We start from the raw sequence: 20,739 nt of genomic DNA on the forward strand, positions 1-20,739 counted from the left end.
TCTTCCATCCCCTATTCTAGCCATACCCCAAGGTTCCAGTAGAATGAAAGCTCCACAGTGGCAGGGTTTAATATTTACCTTTACTTTCCCCCTTCCTAGCACTGTGCATTTAATAAATGTTTATTAATAATTTAATATTTAATAAATGTTAAATTGAATTTCAATATCCACCAGCTCTCCTGAAAGCAGTCTTTCTTCAAGGTCACCAGCACTCTCCTCTTCCCTAAATCCTTTTTTTTTTTCTTCTTCTCATCCTCTTTGACTTTCCTTAGGATGAGATATTGCTGAGCACTTCCTCCTTGAGAACCCTTTTCTCCTTCAGCTTCTATGAACCTGCCTTCTCATAGTTCTTTTGCTCCCCCTTTTGTATACCTCCCATACCTTAAATGTGGGGACCTCCTTTAATGTTCCTCCTTCCCTTGGTGATCTTATTCACTCTTATTGCATTTTCTTTGAATCTTTGCTTCCAGCTTAATCAGTTTCTCTTATATTTGTATGTTCATTTCTCCCCTATGAAAATTAAATTTTTTGAGAGCAGGGATCTGCTGTGTTTATCTTTGCATTTGAATTTAAACTTGCAAGATCAGATTGGTTTATTAAAAAATAATATCATCAGTCTTTCAGAGAATTCTTCATAAATTAAGAGCCCTATCAGTGGGTTCTTAATAAATACTCAATTAGCTGATTGAAATCATAGGATCCCACAGTGCAGACTTCTTGACTTTGTATCTAGTTTTCATTTAATGTTTGTGAAAGAGATTGTATGTGGTTGTGAGAGTCATTTTAGCTCTTCTGAGTCTTGGGTCCACATTCCCAAAATGAGTGGTTGAACTAAGTGATTCCTAAGTTATCTTCTCCATAAGGATAGAGAATATTGTGTCAAATATTCTAGGCAAATCTCATTCCTTGTATTGTTAGGACTAGTTGAGTCTAGAAACTCAAGGGAAAAAACTGCATTATTTTAGTACAAAGCTGAAATGGAACTGTGAGCAAAATCTTGCATTGCTGACTACAACTAGAAATTTCCATTTTCTCAAAAGTGAAGACTGCTGTCATTGTGACAAGATATGTTGCACCTTAACTTTGTTTAGTGACTTCTTTCTAATTAGCTTATGTTAGACATAAATCCTTAATACAAAGATGGTATTGAAAACCAATTGGAAACACCAACAAAAGAAGGGAGATTTAAATTCCTTCTGGCCAGTTGTCCTGGCTTCCAGGCACATGGGCAATTTTTTCTTGCAAGTGTCCCATAACCTATTTCTAAAGGCCACAAGCAGATAATTATATTTGTTTCATTTACATAATTTCAGTTGATAATCCTAATTAGCTTTGCAACCAATAATCCCTAGGCAATATGTGGTTGAAAATGCCTTTATCGTAATGCCTAATACACATGATCAAAAGTTTAAGATGTTTCTCGTTGCCATCTATTCTCATTTATAAATATGCACTTATGTTGGGTGATTTTGTATCGACTTGAACATTAATTTGCTAATATGTTTTTATATGCCAATCATTAATGGCTTTGCCAAATGGTGGTTGCCAATGTTCTGTTCTTTATTATAAAATTGAATTAATTGTCCAAATGTTTTCAGTATATAGTGGACTTTTTGCTCCACGAATGTTTTGGGAGTGTTAATATTTTTTGTTGATTGCACTGGGAACTATAAAATGTGTTAATTACTGAGTAGGGACAGCTTGATGGAGTAATGGGCTTGGAGACAAGAAGATCTGAATTCAAATCCAGTCTCAGAGACTTACCAGCTATGTAACTCTAAGCATGTCACTTAAATTGTCTCAGTTTCCTCAATTGTAATATGGGGTGAAATAAGAGCATTTATCACAACTTGTGAGAATCAGATGCAGTATTTTTTTTTAAGCTGAGTACAATCCTTGGTAAATAGTAGGCACTATTTAAAGGCTTCTTCCCTTCCTTTAGTGAAAATCTCCTTTGTTTGTTCATTCATTCTCACAACTCTCCTCTTCTAAGGGAAGCCTTAATTCAAATTATTTTAAAGAACAGAGACCCGAGAAGCCTTCATCACTAAACTACTATATATAAGTAAATCTTGGTTCTCTATAAGACAGCCACCTTCTTGGGATCCAAAAGCAGAAAGGTTTCTCTTGGGAGCAAAATGTCAGATTCTATTGTAATTTCAGTTTAGCTCTTCTTTCTGACTTAAGTGGGGCTTTTAAAACCCTGCTCCGCAAACCACAGTTCAACTTAATGGAGCAAGAGGGACTCTTTAGCATGCCAGTTAGGGTGCAATTAAGAGTCAAAATTTAATGGCCTTGTTTAGAAAAAGAAGATGAATACAGGCCTTAATAGAGAAGAATGAAGTATTTTAAATTCAGGCTTTCATTAGATGGCCTTATTACAAGTGTGGTAACTGTGAGAGTCTCAAATTTTGGTCCTTTAAGGGATAGTTATGGTGGCTTATGATTGCGACCAACGTGAAGTCTCTGGCTATGAAACAATAATTTGCTGAGGAATTTCATCAAAATTTCAGTCCATTCAGTGTAAAAAAAGGCAGCGAGACCACAAAATTATTTGTATGTCACAATACAGACCAAATAGCCAAATAACCTTTTTTTTTTTTCTATTTTAAGTGTTTGTCCTATGCTGATAGAAGATGCTAGTGTGCTGTCTGTAAACAGTCTTTGCAAATTCATTAACTAATGACAGTTTGGTGGGTAGCTGGGAATAGAAGGACAATCAATTGTTAGCTTAAATAAGCCCACTGCCTGGACGAGAACTATTATTCCACTGTGATATTGACTGAGCCAAAGGCCTTACTTACATAGGAGCTGTAGGCTTAAGCAATTCATATATCCTTGGGAGACTCGAGCTCGATATCTCTTTCTGATGGGCAGTAATGACTTGTAAAAAACTCCAGGCCTTAGTTTAAACAGAAGAATGTCAACACAATCTTAGGAAGTTAATGAATAGCTGTTCCTATTTACAGGATATTAACCCAATTCCAGTCTTTACCCACGACACAAACCACTTGGATCCTCCGGCACAAAACACTCACATGCCATAGTACACAGCTCATTGAAGGCTCTTTCACTTGATAAATACCCGTGTGTTTGACATATGTCAATGGGCCCTACTTCATGTGAAGGAGGCAGGGTATTAAGGTGGAAAAAATATTGAATAGGGAGGTGGATGATTGGAGATCAAATTCTAGTTCTATTACTTACTACAGCTAAAGTGGTGCAGTGGCTAGAGTCCTGGACCTGGAGCCGGGGAGATGTGCATTCAGATTCAGCAGGAGACACTTAACTGTAACACTGGAAGAGTCATTTGATTTCTCGATGCCTCAGTTTTCTCATTTGTATAATGGGGATAATAAGACATTTACCTCTCAAGGCTGTCAAAAGATGAAAAGAGATATTTGTAAAGTGCTTGGCAAACTATTATCTAGTCTATCACTCTATTAATCGATTTATAAATATATAGTACATATAGATAGATAGATACATGTGTTTATGTGTGTATTTGGACTTTTATTATCACTTGTGTGAGCACAGGCAAATCATTTATTCCCTGAATCTTGGGCTTCTACTCTGTAGAATGAAGGGCTTGAACTAGATGGCTTGATGGTATTTCTTATGTCTTAATCTTCAGTCATATGAAGGGTTCAAGGCAACTTGAGCCAATGAATGAGGGGTTAAGTGGGGTTGAAGATGTTACAATCTACCATCAATTTACCTGTTTATACCCAGCAATTTATTCCGAAAGACGCGCCCCCAAGATAAATGAGAAGGAATCATTTCAAAGCGGATCAAATAGAAAATAATAATTTATTTTGACCTCATCTTGATGTTTGTAACTCATCGTGATTCCATGAAACTGCTTATTCAATTCAGTACATTCAACTCTACAAAGCAAACAGATATCAGAGGGGGGCACTTAAAAAATCACACAGACGATCTCGTATCAACAACTTTCCTGTACATGCAAATTCTTTCAACAGGCCGCAACATTTGCAAACATGCTTGAACCTCCTTTAAAGCCACAGGATATTCTGCTTCAGGCCCTTCTTGTTTAAACCTTGGTGCTTCCTTAGAAATATCACAAAGAAAAATGTTTAAATGTGGATCACAACGCTAAACACTGCTGGTTTGGTTATGTGTGGGAAGTATCCTCGAACAGCTCACACAGAAGGAAGTCAGTGATGCTGATCTGCCAAACAACTTGAGCTAAAATATTGATAAACTGGCCCTAAGTACAGCAGCCCCAGGGCAAAGTAATGTTACAAAAGAGGGTTTTTGTAAAAATACATATTGGCAGTTGCATTTGTGTTTCAGGCAGGAAAAGAAAAGCATGTCTAACTTTTTAATATGAATATAGTTTAAACAAATTCTTTCGTGTAAGTATGGTTAATAAGAAGATTTCTGAAATTTAAAACATTTTATGTAAAAGGTAACAAGTAAAAAAGTACAATCAGTTATCTGAAAAAAGCTGTTTGTTAATATTGCCTTCAAAGAGAGTCAGGGTGGTTTTCTCCTGTTAAAACAGTTATCACACCCAGTGTTGTAGAGTTCAGTTTTTCACCTATAAACACAAAGATTCTATTTATCTTATATACAAAAACTTGCCACATTGAACGAGGCAGGAATTTTGACCCCAATGGTAGAGTTATTATTTTTTTTATATATACACGATTCGGAAATGGAAATTATACAGTAGTCACTGATAAGAAGGAATTGTATACTCTAGTGCCATCAGGGGACTTTGTACCGTGGGTTAAGAGTTCTTGGATCGTCATCCAATTATCAAAGATTTTTTTGTTTCTCTTCTTCATCATCTTTTTGTGGCTCAGTTCAATGATGTTCATTTCCTTCTTTTCTTCGGCCCCTTGCTGCTCTTTCAAGCAATCCAGCCTGCTCTGCATCATGAACTCGCGCCTTCTCCTCTGCTCCTTTGCTTTCACGACGTGCTGCTTCCGTTCCTCTTTGCTCCAATAGCGCCCCATCTTCATCTCGCTGATGGCGTCATCGTCAGTTGTCATCCCGCTGCGCTCCTCTCGGATCTTCAGGGCGCGCTCGCGGAGGAGCCGGTCTCGCACCGGGCGCTTGGTGATGTAGCGGGTCCCATCGCTCCTTATCTTCACCTTCCACTCCATCCGGGGTTCAGACTGGTTGGAGGCGTTCAAGTCCTTGCACATGCTGACCAGACTCATCTGGCTCTGGGCGTACTCCACCGCCGACTTCTGCTGGATCAGCTGCATGTAGCTCTGGTAGTGCTGGGCGTGGGCGGGGATGTGAGCGTGCTTGTAGGGGGAGTGGTGATAGGGCGACAGGTAAGAGCCCCCTAACTTCGGGCTCTGGCTTGGGCTCTTGCTTTCCTCACTGGACTTCTTCTCTTTGTTCTCCAACTGCTTGCTGAGGTCAAGCTCTTTTGGAGAGGGCGAGTACTTGGGGCTGCTGGTCTCTGGACTCTCCGTGATGGAGAGCAGATTCCTCTGGGACGCCTTGCAAGCGGCGGAGGCGCTCATGGCCCCGTCGCTGCCCTGGCAGCCGATGCTCTCTGCGATTCTCCGCAGGGAGTTATCTGGGGAGATCTCGAGGGTGAGCGGGGTGCTGCGACAGCTCTCTCCAGTGTTGTAGGCGCTGGAACTATCTTTGTCAGATTTCTCGGGGAGTTCCGTGATGTCCGAGAGCTCGTGTCTGCGGACGTCAATGCTGGTGTTGTAATTCCGGAATCCGCTGTTGTGCAGCATCCACGATTCCCGATACTGATCCTTCAGCTGCTGCATTTTGTGAGCCCGGACAATGTTCAGACATTCCAGCTCGATGTTGCGAAGCTCTTCGTTCAGCATCTCCAGCTCTCTGTCCACGCTCTCGGGGTCGCTCTTGCTCACTTCGAGGGCACTGTTCTGATAATACAGGCTGTATGGATTGGCACTCTTTACCTGGCACTTGAGTTCGAGGAGTTCCCGAAAGCGCTCGCACTCATCCACCGGGATCCCAAGGAAGTCAGCATCCGTGCAGTCGGCTGAAATAAAGGACTCGTTGCTGAAGGGCGCGTCTCCGCTGCCAAGGGTGTCCTGGCTGTACGTCAGTTTCCTCTGGCTCCCCAGAGTATTGGAAGACGTGGTGTGGTCATCGGCGTTGTTCTCCTGCTCGGAGCTCTCGTCGTTGCGGGAGCTCTCGTCGTTGCGGGTGCTCTCGTCCGTGCGCCCCACGCCGCTGTCCTTCTCGTGCTGGTTCGACAAGATCGTGGCGGTGTCCGTGGTGCCTTCGTCTTCCTCACGCTTTTTCTAAACAAACAAACAAACAACAACAACGTTGCTGAAAAGAGGAAAGCATATAGGACCGATTTCTCGTTGTGAAATTTCATCTTATTAAAAAACCTTTTTCTTTGATATGGAAAGGACTCTTTTTAGGGAGAGTTTTTAAGAGGGGTATCACAGGGTGAATCAGTCAGGATTCCCATCATATTTCAGAGCAGCAGTGTGATGTGGTACCATGTTTCCCTGATAATAAGACCTATCCCGAAAATAAGCCCTCCCCTTACTGTGTAAGATTCCTCTAAAATAAGCCCTCCCCTGAAAATAAGCCCTATTGAGACTGCTACTGTAGTGAAGGTGATCCCCTGCGCTACACGCTACATTATGGTACCCTCTGCATGCACCGATCATTATTATTATTATCCTTATTATTATTATTATTATTATGACATGATCATTATTGAATAAAGGTACTTTTTTTTGTTCACATTTACCTGTTTATTAAAATTGCTGTCAATTTTCATTAAAATAAGCCCTCCCCTGAAAATAAACCCTCTGGAGTTTTTCTGTCCAAAAAATTAATAAGACAGTGTCTTATTATCTGGGAAACACGATAGAAAGAGCACTGTGCTAAGGTCAAGAGGAACCTAGATAGTTTTGACTCCTGCCTCAGAAGCTCACTAGCTGCGTAAACCTGAGTTTTTATTTGATTCTCATCTATACATGGGGATACAATACCTATCCCCAGTACGTACTTTGTGGGGTTGTGGGAGCCACTGCATTGCAAACTCTATGTTTATGGAAATGCCAGCTGTTACTATTTTCAGTCTTCAATTTATGTTTTATTATTTTGTTTTTATTATTTATTATTTATTTATAATACATACATATATATATATATATAATATAAACATATATATTATTTATTATTATGTTTTTAACCTCCCTGGCCATCCTGAAATCATTCTGATGTGATGACTCTTCAGAAGATCATTTGTTTATGCTGATGCATCAATGACATCATAAGTATTCATTTCAGGCAACTTTTTTATTTTTCAGCTTTTAAGAAGTCAGAACAGTAGCAGTCTCCTGGCCAAGAATATTAATAGCTCAAATTCTATTAGTTCTCAAATGGAAAAGCACTTCTATTATTTTGAGTCTATACTCAAGCTAGCTTGGACAGAGCTAAGCAAAACATCTGAAAGTCTCCATCCGTTGGTAGTTCCCACAGTGCTGATTACAACCCTTCTCTCCTAATGGGAACTTCCCATCTCGACTCCCATGGGAATTTCTGGTTGGCATTTATAATGGTCTTCCAAATTTGGGTTCCACTGGGGGAGGGTGGTGAGGGAGAAGGGATAAGGATCACTGATTCTGGGCTAAGCGCCCAGCCTGTATGCATGTACACATTCTGACCTGCTGAAGCACGCTGGCTGTGAACTGCATAGCTTGGTGGTGCTGTTCTTCCAGCATGTCCATGTGTAAGTCATCCAGAAAATCGTTTCTATCGTCATCCAGCCATCCTTCATCCAGCTGTGGCAAAGGAGAGCAGAGACACAGCTTCATTAGGACCGTGACCCAGAAACACTGTCTTACTTGTGCTCAGCACACAATATTCCATCTCTCACCTCCCATACTTCTGATCTGCCCATCCAGCATTCCCAGAAAGCCTTCCCTCTTTACCTCCATCACGTGGTTTCCTTGGCTTCCTTCAAGACTCAATTCAAGTCTTCCCGTCCTTAGGAGGCCTTTCCTGGTCCTCTCAACTGTTAGTACCTTCCCTTCCGAATTTCCCTCTTTCCTGCTCTCTTATCTCTTAAGTATCTACATATTTGCAAGCTAGATCCCCTTCCTCCTTGAAGAAAAGGATTGCTGACCTTTCTCCATGTCCCTAGAGATCTTGGCATAGGGCTGGCACATAGTTATCACTTGACAAATGTTTGGCAGTGACCGACTGAATACAACGTGTATTTTTCTGCTTTCTTAGGGACTCTAGATTCTCTCTTTAATAAAGGGAGAGCAGGGTAGTATGGAAACTCATTAAAATTAATCGGGAGAAACTCTTTTCCATTCATTTCTCTTTCTTCCCAGGGAAGTTGTCCTACACACCATGTCATTGTTTTCACAGAATCCTGCTAAACCTTTAGGACAGATAACTAAACCAAGGTGTCCTTTGTACTCAAACAAATGTAAAGGATTTCAAAGGATAGCCAAGGACAAGAAGGGAGGAGACCAGGTTCCAATACTGGCTCTGTAATCTTAGGCCTTTTGTTCAGTTGTTTCAACCATGTCTAACTTTTTATGACCCCATTTGGGGTTTTCTTGGCAAAGCTGCTGGGGTGGTTTGCCTCCATTTCCTCAATTGTAAAATGAGCTGGAGAAGGGAATGGCAAACAGGATTAAGTGACTTGCCTAGGTTCACACAGCTAGTAAGTGTTTGAGGCTGGATTTGAATTCAGGGAGGTGCCTTTTTCTGACTCCCAGCTACACATTATCCATTCACTGTGCCACCTAATATCCCCAAAATCTTAGGCCTAGAGAAAATACTGTACTTCTTTCTTCATCTCAAACCAAGATAACTGAATTAAAGGGGTCCTTAAACTCTGTGTGTGTGTGTGTGTGTGTGTGTGTGTGTGTGTGTGTGTGTCCTGGAACCCTGGAAGCAGTATCTGGCAAAATCTTTGGACCCTTTTCTCAGAATCGTGTTTTTAAATGCACAAAACAAAACATATACGATTATAAAGGAAACCACTTACCCTGAAATACAGTAATAGAATCTTTTAAAATCAAATTCATGGACCCAGAATGTTGATGATTGGAGATCCCTTCCTTGCAGCAATATCATCATCACCTCATCATTGATGGGCTAACCTCTTGTTCCCTTTTGTGATTGCTTCTCATTTGCTTTTTTAGTTTGGGTCTTTACATATAAAATAGAACTGACATGGCCCAGAGCTTTGACCCCTAACTCTTCTTTCTCCATTATACCTCACTCCATACACACACACACACACACACACACACACACACACACACACACACACACACATATATACATACACACACTATACTAAAGAGAATTACTTTAGCAGCAATCCATACTTTAATATTGCTCTCAGAAATTATATGAGAGATATAAATTATGGTTGTCAAGTTATGTTCCTCTTTTAAGATAAGTAAATTCTGGATACGAAATTCATTTTCCTAGAAAGGACAATGAAGGACTGCTATTCCCTGCCAAATTACCTTGCGTTTATTTTGTTTATACCTAATTATGTATATCTCATCTGTAAAATGAGCTGGAGAAGGAAATGGCAAACCATTCCAGTAACTTTGCCAAGAAAACCCCAAAGGAGGTCAGGAAGAGTTGGACACGACTGAAAAACTTTGTATATGCTCTCCCGCCTCTGTAGAATGCAATCTTCTTGAGGGGAGAGAGTGTTTCTTTTTTGTCCCCAGTGTTTAGCAGAGAAGCAGGTATTTTATAACTGCATATAACCATAGCTGCTTTACCTAAGGCTAACTTTGGCAACATCCCACTGAAAGGGACCTGAAATAAACCCAAGATTTATGGAATTCAACAAAGAGCTTTCTATGTTCTTGGGGCTGTGCTATGTGAAAAATGGTTATTAATAAGCAATGATTTGGGGAGACCCAGAGTTCTCCCTTTTTTCTATGGTCCTTGTTTCAAAGATAAAAAGTTATAGTGAGATAATTGGACTAGAGATAGAAGTGTAGATATTGAACCACAAAGGGGAAAACAACAGGAATATCTTTACACATACATGAAACTGCCATACCTGGAGTTCAGGTCTTGCTATTAGCAATGAGACATTCTTGCTCTCTTCACTGGTGAGAAGCGCCACAGCTTCCTCTCGGTTTTGTACTTCTATACCATTAATCTAAAAAAAAAAAACAATGTATATAGTGATTCAATCAGTCTGTGTGTAGGGGCTTTATCCATCCTGATTCTGTATAGCCCCACTGTCAGCCCTGGCCTTCCATAACCTCCCTAATTCACACCCAGAACGTCATTTATCATACCCAGCCACAAAAGAACATCTGTCTCCAAACATAACAAAGGCGTTATACCAATGCCTTTTTCTCTTGGCACCTGCCTACGAGAAAGCCACTGCTGGGTTAGTTGATGAGGTAACTGTAATGCTGAAGCAATAAACAGCACAGGTGGCATTGGGTGGTTTCTTATTGAGATGCAAGAGGTAACAGAGGGAGATCTTGTACTGGGGGAGGAAGGTGAAGGCATGAAGGTATCAGTAATGAGGGTGCTGAATCAGGAATGTGTGTGGGAAAACCTCAAGCCATTGAGGTAAGACTTGGAGGTAACCAGCACACCTAAGAGGAAAGGAGAGAGGGAGAGGGAAAAAGAGAGAGAGAGAGAGAGAGAGAGAGAGAGAGAGAGAAACAGAGAGAGACAGAGACAGAGACACAAAGACAGACAGACAGATATGGAAAGACAGAGAGAGACAAACAGAGGGGGGGGAGGGAGGAAGAGAAAGAGAGAGAGAAGCACTAACACTCACAGAAAAGAGATAGAGGAGGGAAATTATTTGTCAATGAGTTTAGTTTTGACCCTTAACTTTTTAGATTATTTAAGAGAATAAAAGACAAAGAGGAATCTTAAAAGTAAAAGAAATCACTCAATATCTGTTATAATAAAAAGACACACAATGAATTAAAAATAACTGAGTGTATAATGAGTAAGAGGAAAGCACAGAACCCATACACCTGAAACAGAGCAAAACAAAGCCTTGTGGGATGCTGAGACCAAATCAGTGAGATTTATTAAGCATATGGTTAATATCATGTGCGAGATACAGTGCTAAGTACTGAAGGTTGAAAATAAAATCTTAAGGTTATGGATTTAGAGTTGGAATGATCTAGTCCATTCTTCCTACCCTCCATTTTTGCATGATTAGAGAACCACAGAAGTAGCTTTACCCCATGGTCCCCTGGGAATTAAGGGGCAGGGTTTCATTGCTCCCTACTGCCCCTTTTGGCTTTAACAGTCTATGATAACTCTGTCCTAGAGACAGAAGCTAAAAAGGTGATGAATGGAAACCTGACCAGAAGGAACAGGAATCCTTTAGGAAGATGGATGACTATAATATGGAAGGCCTTACCGAGGTGATAGTGAACTCCCAAGATAAAAAAAGACTACCCTTAAGAGCAACTTCATGAAGTGAGCTAAATATTCAACCATGCAAGCTAGGAACAGTCCAGTTAATTTTACTGATATTTTCCAAAGATGGTTTTCTACCTCAGGGTGAGACAGGACTAGAAAATCTTGGTCTATGAACAATTATTTAGAAAAAACTTAAAGGAGAGGGGGAATTGGAGATTTTAGAATGTCTTCTGCAAGTTTCCACTTGGGATATTGGAGCCATCCATTATCATTAATCTCTAAGTGCCAGATGTCAAAGTCTTTGGCATCAAATGCAGCGAGTGCATTCTATGTTCTGACTGCATGCACAGGGGGATGTAAATGTTACTGTGAGAGCCGGGTGCGATATAAGTTATAATAATAAGTAGCATTTATCAGTACTTGCAAAGCTTTCTACAAATATCTCATTAGAGCTTCAAAACAGCTCTGAGAGGCAGAGGCTATTATTCTCATACTACAAATAAGGAACTAAGGCTGAAAGGGCCGAGTGACTCGCTCCCAGTTATCATAGTTTAGGTTTCAGAGATGAGATTCTAACTTGGGCCTTAGTTGACTAACAGTGCTGGCTGATGATGCTAGTTTCATTGGATCTCAGAGGTCAGAACTGGAAGAAAAGGTGTAAAGGGATATACTGAGTTCTGAGGCTAGAAAAACTTTCTAGGAATCATGTCCACAAGCAGAATGAGAGCTTAGGAAGTAATAATTATCAATAATGACCATTAATATAAGGCTTTAATGTTTATAAAATGCTTCACAAAAATTATTTTGAAGATACAAATTTAGGAGATAAGTTATATTATAATTCCCTTTTTATAGCTGAGGAAACTGAGGCAAGCAGCAGTAAAATGAGTTGTCCAGTGTCTGAGGTCATATGTGAACTGAGTTACTTCTGACTCCAGGCCTACCAGTTAAATACTCACTATCTAGTTCCCTCTTTATGGATGTACACAAGTGGGTTCTTTTGTCACTTGAGGTCTTTAAGTAGGAATTGGACAACCTTTTGTTGGGAGCGTATAGAGAAGAGACTGATTTGGACTAGAAGCCCCCAAGATCTCTGCGAATCTTGCAATTGTGTGCTTGTACAGAAGCAAACAAACAAATACACAAACAGGTAACCCACCTGGATGATCCGGTCTCCCTCTCGGATGCGTCCATCCTTTGCGGCGATGCTGTTGGGATCAATCTGAAAGACAGAGGAGGGTTAGGTTCCTTCTAACTCCAAGCACCTAGGAGGCCAACCACAGAGATGGATAGCCCCTCTGGACCCACTTAGAAGCAAACAATAAAAGAGTGTCAGCCTCTAACAAACATGATCACCCTTGGGGATAGGCTGGGTATTATCTTTGTGCAGAAAAGGGTAGTTTCCCAACTGACATGCAAGAGGGGTAAAGCAGTGGAAATGTTCCATCTCCAGCCCTTTTTTTGAAAGCCAGTGAAACCTCAGCCAATTATATCTGAAATGAAGCTATTACATGTTGCTCTGGTGTCTGTTATGTTCAGAAGTACCCAGCAAGTATTCCAGAAATAGTTATGTCTGATGACCAGGATAATTCTGGGGCTTTTGTGCTCAGCAAGGAACAGCCAAAGAGTGAAAAGATGAGAAGGACAATCGGATACAATGTTTTTCATTATGTTTCCTAATAGCAAGTTAGTTATATGATATTTAGAAAACTTTTAAACTACAATGGCTGAAGATCCCCAAATCTTAGAGGGAACTACAGACTGGTATTTAGAAAAGGAAAGAGTCCCTAAATGATATGAAGGCTAAAGGACCATAAAGCCAGCAAGGGCTGTCAATCAATTGCATTTGATCATAGAGCACCATTATATTAAGACTGATGACATTCATTCTAATTCCTCCAGATACAAATGATCAAAAGCTCATGAACTCTATATTTATTTATTTCAGAGACTCCAGATGTGTATTCTAGGGAATTAGAAGAGTAGAGACTTTCTCTATAGAAGCCAATAAGGGACTTGTTTGTCACTTAAGGTTTTAGAGAGTTGTCTGATGAGAAATTAAGTGACTTCCTCAGGGTCACACAACCATTGTCAGAGGCAGTGTCTTTTTTCTCTTCCTCTTTTTCTTCTTCTCTCTTTTCCTTCCTTTCTTCTTCCCTTCTCTCTCTATATTTCTGTCTCTCTGAGTCCATTTCTCCCTGTCTATTGTCTATCTCATTCATTCACTCATGAACACATGAAAGGAAAATGAATAAATGATCTTTCTATACTTTTGCCAGTGAATATCTTGAGCTGAACGGGGGGTAAGGAGATTCCTTTATCACTTAGGCTGAATGAGAGGGATTGTAGTAACTCATTCTTACCTCACTTATATAAATCCCAATGTCGTCTTCATCATCTGTCCGGTAACACACGGTGAGACCGAGTTTGTCTTGGCTATTCAGTCGGTACAAATCCACCTCCTAGGCACAGAAAAGGACATCAAAATCAAACGGGCTACATGATGATAGAGACCTGTCAGATGCTTTGAAAATATTTGGCTTAAATGCCATCCTGGATTTCTTTTTATTTGATTGCAGACAGCAGGTTAACTTACTGAACAAAAAGTGATTATGTCTGGGGGAATCAATGCTGAGGGCATTTCTGACCTTTCAATCAATATAAAGTCATTTTGAAAATAGTTCTTTCATTGATCTTAGAGAAAGAAAAATCACCTATATTTCATTCAGTGTCAGGACTTCTAGTGGCAAACATTTTTAAAAAGCAATACTTCAATGGCTGTCACAAACAAGGGCATTTTCATACAAAAGCCACTCGCCGATTTTAATATAAATGTTTCCAACGTGTGGAGTTAAGATGATCTCACTTCAGGCTCCTTTAATATTCACAGCAATGTGACTTGGAGAGAGAGATTACTGCATAAATTCATCCCAGAAAAGAGGGCAACGTGATAGCATGCAATTAATGTTTTCCACAACAGCTGTGATATTTACAGTCGAGAAATTAGTTTCAGGCTTTATTACAGCAAATGAAAGAAGATAAAAGCAGAGGGGGCCTGAATGCTTGGCATGAGACACGAGCTCAGCAAATGGCTGAGCCACAGAGCACATTGCATGGCCCAATTAGCCTGGGCTTCAGAAGGAAATCAGACCTTTGAAAACAACTAAATCCTCTGGGAGCAAGTTATGGGGCTGTCTAGGAAGTGTTAACAAGTTGTGGAGGCCGATCTAAGCCACCAGCCAAGCAGGAATAAAAGTTGTTGCCACAGCAAATTCTCATCTCATCCACGGGACTCATCAAAGTACGTATTCTTGGACAGGTCGCTGGGACTGGTTTGTAAAACATTATCTTCCAGTGGACGGGTATGGGGAAGCCTGCTGAAATCTGATTGCTAGCTTTTCTGATGCTCATTTCAGGGAGGCTTTTTCGAGGAGAGGTTTTCAAATAGTCAAATTCAGGATGAAACTCAAAGCTTTCATCAACTCCTTCCACTCCCAAATTCAATCCCCAGGAGAATGTAAGCTCTGTGAAAGCAGAAACTACATTTTGTTTTTATTTCTCTAGCATTACTGGCACACAGTGTGTACTTGATATATGCCTGCTGAGTTGAATCCAGTGGGTGGTACAGTGGAGAGAGTGCCAGACAGGGAGGCAACAACAAATGAATTTGAATCCTACCTCAGATCCTTATTAGTTATATGACTCTGAGTGAGTTTCTTTTAACCTTTCTGTGGTTTACTTTCCTCATCTGTAAAATGGGGGCAGTAGAATAGATGGAATAAAAATTATCTAGCCCAATCCTCTTGATTTACAGATAAGGAAAGGAATGAAGTTAGATGGACAATGTATAGAGATCAGCCCATATGGGAGGCAGCAGGATGCAGGGAATAAGGGCTGGCCTGGGAGTCCTGGAGACTGCCAGAGATGACTTGTTTGATCATAATCAAGTAACTTAACCAACTCAGGGCCTTCTTCAACTGTCATATGAGGAAATTGTATAAGAACAATGGGGTCAAACTCCAATATAAAGGTGAGAGAGAGCAAGAAATGGTATAACAGGCTGCCTGTCTTATATTGACTTAGAAAATCACATATTAATACAACCTATGTTCTTTTGAATTTTTATTTATTTTGTAAAGCATTTCCCAATTACATTTTAATCTAGTTCTGCAAACTTGAAAGACACTTGTGAGTACAAAACCTCAAAGGCTCCTTTCATTTCTAAATCTATAATTCATGGGTAGCTACTAAAAAGAGACAATGAGCTGGTTCCAGAATTCAACAGGAAGAGGAAGTTAAGAGGTATAACTGAGGAATGATATAGTTGTTCCTCTTTCTCCTCCTCCTCTACCTTCTTTTCTTTCTCCTTCTTATTGCCCTTAACTTTTTCTTGACACAATGGCTAATATTTTCAACATCAATATTATTCTAGTTGTAATGGGAAAGTAGGGAATCTTACAATTTCTTCCCAAACTGAACAGCCAAAGGTTAATGGAGAATTGAGTGGTGGATGTGGATGGAAAGCAACAAGTTACCAATGAGGAATCATATAGGAGGAGAGGTTTAAAGGCTATCAACAGAGAATGATATTATTCCAGTTGTGATGATAAGTTGGGGAACCTTGCAGTTTCCTCTAGAGCTGAGCAGCCAAAGGTTAATAGAGAGTTGAGTGGTGGGTGTGAATGGAAAGCAGCAAGTTACCAATGAGGAATCTTATAGGAGGATAAGTTTAAAGGATGTCAATAGAGAAAAAAATCATTAGAAAAAGAAATGAGTCAGTCATATGGCATGAGAGTGCGACAATCTCTGTATTCCACTGGTATCCACAAGATGTCAAGAGCATGTAAAGAACATCTCAATATACTGATTGGATGCCCTGCAGTTGATTTATGGGAGAATATGGAGAAAAGTGGCACAGAATCAGCAGACATTGAAAACATTTTCAATCTGCATTGTTGAAGGAAGTATCCATATTGATGAGGTGACAGGACCACCAGGACATATGAATATTTTTAAGAGACAAAGTTTAACAGTAGTATTCAATTAACACTTATTAAGCACCTATTATGTGGTAGGCATTGGCAAAAGATGGCAGATTTAGACCTGGGAGAAACCGTGGAGGTCATTTTAATAGAATAGTTTCATTTTATAGATGGAAAATCTCAGGTGCGAAGAAGTCACATGACATGCCCACAGTAATTTAGATGGTAAATATTAGGGGTAGCATTCTGTGGGCCTAAGAATTATAACTATATAGCTGGCAGAGACCTTACAGTTCATTTAATCTGACCCTCTCAATTCACAGATGAGAAAACTGAACAAACAGGCTTGAGTGACTTGCACAGGGTCAGCTAATAAGTGTCTAGGGTTGGATTGGAACTCGGGTCTTCCTAATTCCAGGTCTGGCACTTTAACCATTGCACTACCTAGCCATCACTAATACATTTTAGTGGTAACAAGCTTTTTTCTTGACAACAATCTTATGAAGCGTCTCTTAAGAGTACTGTTATTTGTGTCCTATGGCTGAAGAAACTTGGAACATAAAGGTGTCTATAAAGAGGAGTAGTAAAATTCAAATAATGTAGACTTTGTGTTAATTCTGACTGACCTTCTTTCCCTACCCCCCCAACTCAGTGTGAACCAGTAAAATCGGTGACATTTTTTGGTCCCCAGCCAAATGGAGGACTCTAAGCTGAACGTAAACATAACATCTTCCATTGCCATAAAGGGACATTGTCGAGAGTGAAAGTTTAGTGCCCCATCAGCAGGTTCTTCCTCAGACGGGGAGTCATGAAAAACACTGAGACATACTTCGAAAAGGTCATAAGGAGAAAAATTTGAATGCATTAACACTGTGTCTCCTTGTTTTCCAATGTTATTCAAAAAGGAAAAAAAAACCAAACAGTATTTTTATTATGTTCTAAGGGACTGACCAAAAAGCCAATCTAAATTCTAGTTACATTCACAGGAGTATCCAAAACAAGGAGGTAATATTCCCACTAAATTCAGAATTTGTTGGATCCCGCTTTGATTACTTTGTTCCTTTTGGGATTCCTCCTTAAAAAGAAACATTGAAAAACTGGAACCAGTCCAGAGAGGGCAACCAGGACAGTGAAGGGTCTAGCAAACACGTCATGAGCAAACACGAATGGCAGAAAGAATCATTTTAAGAATTTCTAGCTTGAACACAAGGTTTAGGTCATGACACAAAAGCTAGCTTCTATTGAGAAGAATGATTAAAATCTGTAGCAGTGATGGGGAGATATTTAATTCAGTAAACATTTGCTGAATGCCTACAACATCCTGAACCTACAACATCCCGATGGGGAAATAGAGGCAGAAAAAAAGAATTTTCATTTTATTGGGAGAAACAACATGTACAGAACTAAAGAGACATGCAAAAAATAGTTGGCTGGTGGGGACATGAATGACTAGGGAGATCAAGAAAGGCCTCAGGCAGATGAACCATTAAAGGAAGCCATGGATTCTATGAGGGGGAAGTTAAGAGGAGAGAACTTTGGCAGAGGGATAGGGGAGCAGGTCATATAAAAAAAATGGAGGCACATCTGTCAAGGGATTTGCTGTTATATATATAGAATCTTCTTTTTGTGTTCTTGTTTATACAGAAAGATGATCATTTTTTATGTCTGTCATGTTCATAATAATAAAAAAAAACTTTAAGGGTCAAAAAAAAAAAAAAAAAAAGAAGAACATGTACAGTAGGGGGCAAGTAGATGATGCAGTGGATAGAGCACCAGCCCTGAAGTCAAGAGGACCTGAGTTCAAATCTGGTCTCAGACACTTAACACTTCCTGGCTCTGTGACCCTGGGCAAGTCACTTAACCACAATTGCCTCAGCAAAAAACAAACAAACAAAAAACATGTACAGTAGACATATTTGGCCAGAATGCAAAACATGTGTGAGAGGGCTAATTGTGATCTCTCTAGAAAGGTATACTATAGTCATATTGGGAAAGGCTTTAAATGCCAGGCAAAGTTTTTTTTTTTTTTTTTTTTTTTTTTTTTTTTTTTTTTTACTTTATCTTAAAAAAAGGTAGTCTCTTAGCTCAAATAACATGGGATGTTGAACAAAAAGTTTGCTTTGGAGTTAGAGGGTCTGAGTTCAAATCCCACTTGTAAGATGTCGCTAAGACCTTAGTTTCCTTATTTGTAAAATGGTGGTGATAAGACTAGACGGCCTCTGAGGACCCTCACTTCCAAAGTACTAAATCTTTGATCCTTTATGGTATGGAATATGTGGTACTTTGACAGATTTTCAAGCATGGTATAAGCTTTTTAAAGGCTACAGTTGTGTTTCACACTCTTCCTCCTGTACAATTCCTCATCAGTAACTTGCTGCTTTCCATTCACACCTACCACTCAACTCTCCATTAACCTTTGGCTGCTCAGTTCTGGAGGAAACTGTAAGATCCCCAACTGACAAACTGGAATAATATTGTTGTCTATTGACACCCTTTAAACCTCTCCGCCTGTATGGTAACTTGCTACTTTCCATTCACACCCACCCCATAACTCTCCATTAATCTTTAGCTGCTCAGTTCTAGAGGAAACTGTAAGATTCCCTAACTTATCACCACAACTAGAATAATATTAATAATGAAAATATGGGCCATTGTATCAGGGAAAAGTTAAGGGGAATAAGAAGGAGAAGGAGGAGAAACAACTATATCATATCTCAATTACACCTCAACTTCTTCTTCCTATTCAATTCTGGGTGCTTGGAACATAGTAGGTGTTGTGAATCACTCCCTCTGTTAGAGGAATCATGCTCAAAGGTGCCGTGGTCACTAATCTTTTGTAATTCACGTTTCTGGCCAGACATTTTTTTCAGGTATTACCATCCCCCAAATGACACATGGTCCTACAATAAAGTTCCTTAGATTTGTTTAGCATCGAATTTAGCTGCTCACTCCCATTAAAGTTACTCCTAGGAGAACACAATTACCCAGAAAGTCGTGTTGTATTAATTTAGTGGGATTTTGCTAAAGGTTACTGCAATGTTGTTGAGGCAGAGTGCCTGAAAACAAGAAGCAGTCTGCCCAGACCAAGGTGAGTTGTGATAGGAAAAACCAAATGTTCTTTGAGATGTTTGAGTTGAGTGAGCAAGGTCATCTCCACCATCCTGGATGCATCCATGGGTTGTCCATGATAAACATGTGATGCTGTTTAAAAAGAAAACCGGCTTTCAGAGGAAGTAGATTTGTTGGCTTAAGTGAAGTCTCTTGGGAGCATCTTTCTACCTTGAAAATGATTTGGTTTTGAAAAGATAAAGATGCATGGGATAAAGACATGCTGGGAAAGCAGTTAAAATACCAGAGCCAAAAAGAGTCTGCTGTTGCATCTGTCAATTTTGTGAGAAAGAGCTCTTGACCCGAGTTTCTCTTTCTGCTCTGGCAGGCTCCAGAGTAAGCAGAAACCAAAGTCAGATGTGTATAATTCAGGAAGCTGAGGGATGGTATGGTGGTACTTTATTTTTAGATAGCCTTTGGTAGATTAAGTACCAATATGGTCATTTTATAGATTAAGTGACTGGCCTAAGATCCCACAGGAAGTAACAGGCAGAGACATTTAGATGGCCTTTAAAAGAAGGGCATAAATAGCAACCAACTAGAGTTTTGGGTATTCCTGATAGTTGAAGCAAGGATCTAATGTATTTCTGCCCAAAACTTTGTGCTCTTGGGATTTAGCTTACATAGGAGCAGTAAACAAAATTCCAGGCAATGACCAATGTGGCAAAGAGAACATGGAACTGATTCTATCTGGAATCTCAATATCTACGTTTTCCAGGAGGCTTTTCCTCATCCTTCCATATCTTCCGTTTTCAGATTCCTTTCATATACTCTTTAAGGTGGTAGTTGTTCTTCATTCTTGAAGAAGACAAAATGACATCACAATTTTGGGGTCAAGATAAGTGTGTCCCATCGATGATTGCTGTTCACTATATATCTTCTATCTATCTAGTTTGTTGTTATTCAACCATTAGAGTTATAACTGACTCTTTGTGACCCTATTTGGGGTTTTCTTGGCAAAAAGATCAAAGTGGTTTCCATTTCCTTCTCCAGTTCATTTTACAGATAAAGAAACTGAGGCAAGATGAAGTGACTTGCCCAGGATCACATGAGTGAATGCTTGAAGCCAGATTGAATTTGGGAAGAGGTGTCTTTCTGATTCCAAGCCTGGAGTTCTATCCACTATACTATATACACTTATATACTGTATACACTGTATCCATTGTTATACACACTCGAATTTAGTTGTTACATGTTATATCTCTGATTAGAATTTATAGTAAATAGAAAAGATTGTTTTTCCTTCCTTGCCATGCCATAGTTT

General features: G+C 39.8%; 1 protein-coding gene across 4 annotated transcripts in view; it reads right to left on the reverse strand.

Annotated features, from left to right (window-relative positions):
• Positions 1–3,791: 3,791 nt before the first annotated feature.
• Positions 3,792–20,739, reverse strand: part of PDZRN3 (PDZ domain containing ring finger 3) — a 275,996-nt gene continuing 259,048 nt past the window's right edge. For all 4 annotated transcript variants that reach the window (XM_051980912.1, XM_051980938.1, XM_051980930.1 and 1 more), the window contains 5 exons: positions 13,749–13,847; positions 12,545–12,607; positions 10,043–10,144; positions 7,659–7,775; positions 3,792–6,272 (listed from right to left, as the gene is read on the reverse strand). In XM_051980912.1, the coding sequence (XP_051836872.1) occupies positions 4,689–6,272; positions 7,659–7,775; positions 10,043–10,144; positions 12,545–12,607; positions 13,749–13,847 (1,965 nt within the window). In that variant the 3' untranslated portion in view covers positions 3,792–4,688. The remainder of the gene's footprint in view (positions 6,273–7,658; positions 7,776–10,042; positions 10,145–12,544; positions 12,608–13,748; positions 13,848–20,739) is intronic.

The sequence above is a fragment of the Antechinus flavipes genome, chromosome 1 (assembly GCF_016432865.1).
Source record: "Antechinus flavipes isolate AdamAnt ecotype Samford, QLD, Australia chromosome 1, AdamAnt_v2, whole genome shotgun sequence".
Classification (NCBI taxonomy): Eukaryota; Metazoa; Chordata; class Mammalia; order Dasyuromorphia; family Dasyuridae; genus Antechinus; species Antechinus flavipes.